The following is a 3,457-nucleotide window of genomic DNA, read 5'->3' as shown; positions in this document are numbered from 1 at the left end:
CCCCTCGGGCGCAGGTGTTCCAGGCCCCCACCTTCCCTCTGCCGGGCCCACCCACTCACCGTGGGACTCCCGTGCGGCAGGTACACCGGGTAGTCCCGTGCGGCCTGCGGCGGCAGGGATCCCACCAGCCAGGGGAGTAGCACGGCCTCCGGCGTCCCCAGCCGCCACCAGCTTTCTGTCGCTGTCACCACCCGGCCCGACACGAGGAGGCTGGCGAAGGCTGTGCCCGCAGCCTCTGCGAACCCAGAGAGGGCTTCCTGGGCAAGGAGACACAAATAGGGGCACAGTGACTTCTTACATGGGGGAGGAGTGGGAACAGACTAGGGGCACAGTGACTTCCTACATGGGGGAGGAGTGGGAACAGACTAGGGGCACAGTGACTTCCTACATGGGCGAGGAGTGGGAACAGATTAGGGGCACAGTGACTTCCTACATGGGTGAGGAGTGGGAACAGACCAGCATACAATTCCAAGTTTGCCTTGTGGCCATGCTCAAGTGTCTCCCTCTCCCTGGGCCTGGACTCCTTCACCGCCACATGCAGTTACAATCCCCAAGCCACATCGTGAAGTTAAACAGGTAAGGCATCTACTGCCCTGCCAGCATGAGCTACTGAAGCTAACAATTACAGCAGCAGTTTTGGTTTATTGAGTCCTACTGTGTGCCAAGTAGGTACAATCAACCACCTTAAGGCTCCTGGAGGTGGCCATACCTGGTGAATCCATAAGAGCAGTATTTTTAAAAGGGTAAATAGAGATTCCTCAGACAGAAGGAACAGCATAAGCTAAGGCAGGGAAGCTGAGAAATTGTTGGGACCCCTGAGGCAACTGGGCAAGGGCTGGGACTTTGTCCTGGGGGAGGGCGGGGGGATGGAAGCCATGAGAGGGCTGTGCTAAGGGCCTCCGAGGGGCTGGGTCAGCTCTGAGTGTAAAAAGATCCTTCTGGGGCCAAGTGGGGGTTGGACTGGAAGTCCTGAGGATGGGAAGAGGTGGAGGCAATGGTCCAGGGGTGAGAGGATGAGGACTGACACGGGGCATAAAGTCAGGTTTAAGAGTTCCCAAGGCTTCCCCAATACCTGAAAGAGGGATCCCTCTGGAGGAACCACACAGTCCACACACTGGGTCAGGTCTCCAATGAGCTCCGAGTCCCCCAGGAAGCTGTCAATGAGGCGGTAACAGGCCTAGCAGAGGGAGAAGGGAGGCACCTAGATTTGCTGCCTCCTCAAAAAAGTGGCCCTTCTGGGTGGGCCTACTCCAGGGTCAGAAAACTGAGCTGCCCCAAGAATCCACGGGGCAGGCTGCCCCAGGGGCTGCTGGGCACTGTAGTCCCCAAATATCAGTAGCCTCACCCTCAACTCCTTCTTCAGTCTTTCTACATTGCTGATGTTGGTCAGTTCTTCAAGTCCCACAAGAAGAACCTAGAAGAACCATATAAGAGAGCAGGGGCCCTGGACGTCTTAGAAGAAAGCAGGGGCTGGGGATCTGGACTCATGAGTCGGAGGGAGGAGGGACTAGGAGCCCGGATTCCTAGGTTTTGGAGGAGAAAGGTGTTGGGGGCTGGCCTGCTGGGTCTGAGGGAGAAGGATGCTGAGAGTTCAGATTCCTTGGTTTGCAAAAGCGGCCTGGGGAGTCTCACCATGGCCCCAAACACCATCTGGAGCAGCCTCTCTAGTCTCAGCTCCGAGGCGCCCTCCTCAGATGACAGAACAATGAGGGTGATGCTGTGAGAAAGGAAGGTGAGAAGGAAGAATGAGTCCAGGCCAGGGAACAGGGCAGCGAGGACAGTAGTTTGCCCTAGATCCTGGCTGCTAGCTACATCCTCCTCCAGCATAACCTGCTTCTCATACAGAGAAACTCAGAGATCAGAGAGGGTAACAGCTGGCCTTGGGGGGCTCGCAGGCCTTGAGGTCATCTTCAACAGGGCCCAGTCCCTGCTGCAAGTTATGACTTGGAGACCTGTCATGGAAGCTTTTCCACACCACGGTGGTGTCCTCGGTCCTCGCAGAGCTCAGCTGCACCTCGAGATTCTGCCCAAACATGTGGACTCCATTGAGGGAGCCGATGACAGAGAACGGGAGCTGTGGAAAGGTTGAGGACATTAGACAGGGGCCCCCAATCCCCTCCCCTTTCTAGGTCCCCTGGCACCTCCTGGTCAGGGAAACGGAGTTTTTAGTCTGTTGCACCCCTCAGACCTCTAAACTCAACTCCCCCAGCCCCTGCTCCCAGGAAGACCCAAGTCCAAGCTCCTACCCCCCTTCAATTTCGGAGATCCAGACGTCCAGAGCCCCACCTGCTGGCGGGCGGGAGCACCGCCGCGGCTGCTTCTGCAGAACAGGGGGACTCCGCTGGAGGCCGCGAGGCACAGCAGATGTACCGTGCCCTCCGTCCCCTCCTCCCCCATTTGGAACCCACCCCAGTCCCTTGGTGAAAACGGTCAGTGCCCGTCTTGGAGAATGACTGGCGTCCCACTAAATCTGGCTGCCACCCGAAACCGCCAGAGGGCGAGATGGGATGCTGATTGGAAGAATCCAACGCAAACCTCTTCTCTAACTAACTGTATTCCAGCATCTCCCGGAAACCAGGTTAGGGTCTCTTCCTCCCCGACCGGAAGTCACGGTGCCCCGAACAAAGATGGCGGATTGTACAAGTACAGCTTCGGAGTCTGTCCGGTCCCCAAAGTGGTTTGATTCTCGGCTGCTAAGTGCGGCGGGCCGGGGGAGGCGGGGGAGGAGAGGGCTGTGATACCAAAAACAAAATTTGGGCCCGGGTCAAGGAGGGAGTGGGCACCGAGAAGACCCCCTGGACCAAGTAGGTTGGGGGCGCCCGGCTTAAGATCTCGGTTCCGTCCGGAGTAAGGAGCTCACTTTGGGGCCCCGGAAAAGGTGAGAGAAACCATAAGCCCAGGAATTTCAGGCAGCTCCTGGGTAAGATGCCAAATCTAAGGTATATCTTGTTTCTGTTGTAATGTGTGTTTTCTTACTGTCTGTCCAACGCAGTCGCTTCACACGTCTTACCCTCTTGCAGTTCCGCCTGGCCTCCCCGGTTCTGATCCATGGTCAGGTAACTTCCTTCTCTGCTACCTCCTTCCCAGCTCGCTGGGACCCGGCCTCACATTTTGTTGTTAACCCTCACCCGAGGGTATTTTTTCCATTGATTTTTAGGGAGAGTGGAAGGAAGGGAGGGGGAGAGAGAGAAACATCTGATGTATGTAGATTGGTTGCCTCCTGCACACACCCTACCAGGATGGAACCTGCAACCCAGGTATGTGCCCTTAACGGGGAATCAAACCTGCGACCTTGGATGCACAGCCCGGCTCTCTAACCACTGAGCCCTCCGGCCAGGGCTAGACCTCATATTTTCCCTTGGGTTTAGCTAAAAATCTGGAGGGCCCTACCTGGTTTGGCTCAGTGGATAGAGCGTCGGCCTGTGGACTGAAGGGTCCCAGGTTTGATTCCGGGTTT

At 56.8% G+C, this 3,457-nt stretch overlaps 1 protein-coding gene across 1 annotated transcript in view; it reads right to left on the bottom strand.

The window, feature by feature from the left end:
- FUZ (fuzzy planar cell polarity protein) overlaps positions 1 to 3,154 on the bottom strand; it is a 5,345-nt gene extending 2,191 nt beyond the window's left edge. The window contains exons 1-6 of the mRNA XM_006765970.2: positions 2,287 to 3,154; positions 1,953 to 2,074; positions 1,633 to 1,717; positions 1,346 to 1,414; positions 1,073 to 1,177; positions 60 to 257 (exon numbers count right to left, since the gene is read on the bottom strand). Coding sequence (XP_006766033.1) covers positions 60 to 257; positions 1,073 to 1,177; positions 1,346 to 1,414; positions 1,633 to 1,717; positions 1,953 to 2,074; positions 2,287 to 2,397 — 690 coding nt within the window. The 5' untranslated portion in view covers positions 2,398 to 3,154. The remainder of the gene's footprint in view (positions 1 to 59; positions 258 to 1,072; positions 1,178 to 1,345; positions 1,415 to 1,632; positions 1,718 to 1,952; positions 2,075 to 2,286) is intronic.
- Between the last annotated feature and the right edge of the window lie 303 nt (positions 3,155 to 3,457).

This window comes from Myotis davidii, unplaced genomic scaffold (assembly GCF_000327345.1).
Source record: "Myotis davidii unplaced genomic scaffold, ASM32734v1 scaffold2100, whole genome shotgun sequence".
NCBI lineage: Eukaryota > Metazoa > Chordata > Mammalia > Chiroptera > Vespertilionidae > Myotis > Myotis davidii.
This window is presented reverse-complemented; position numbering and strand designations above follow the sequence as displayed.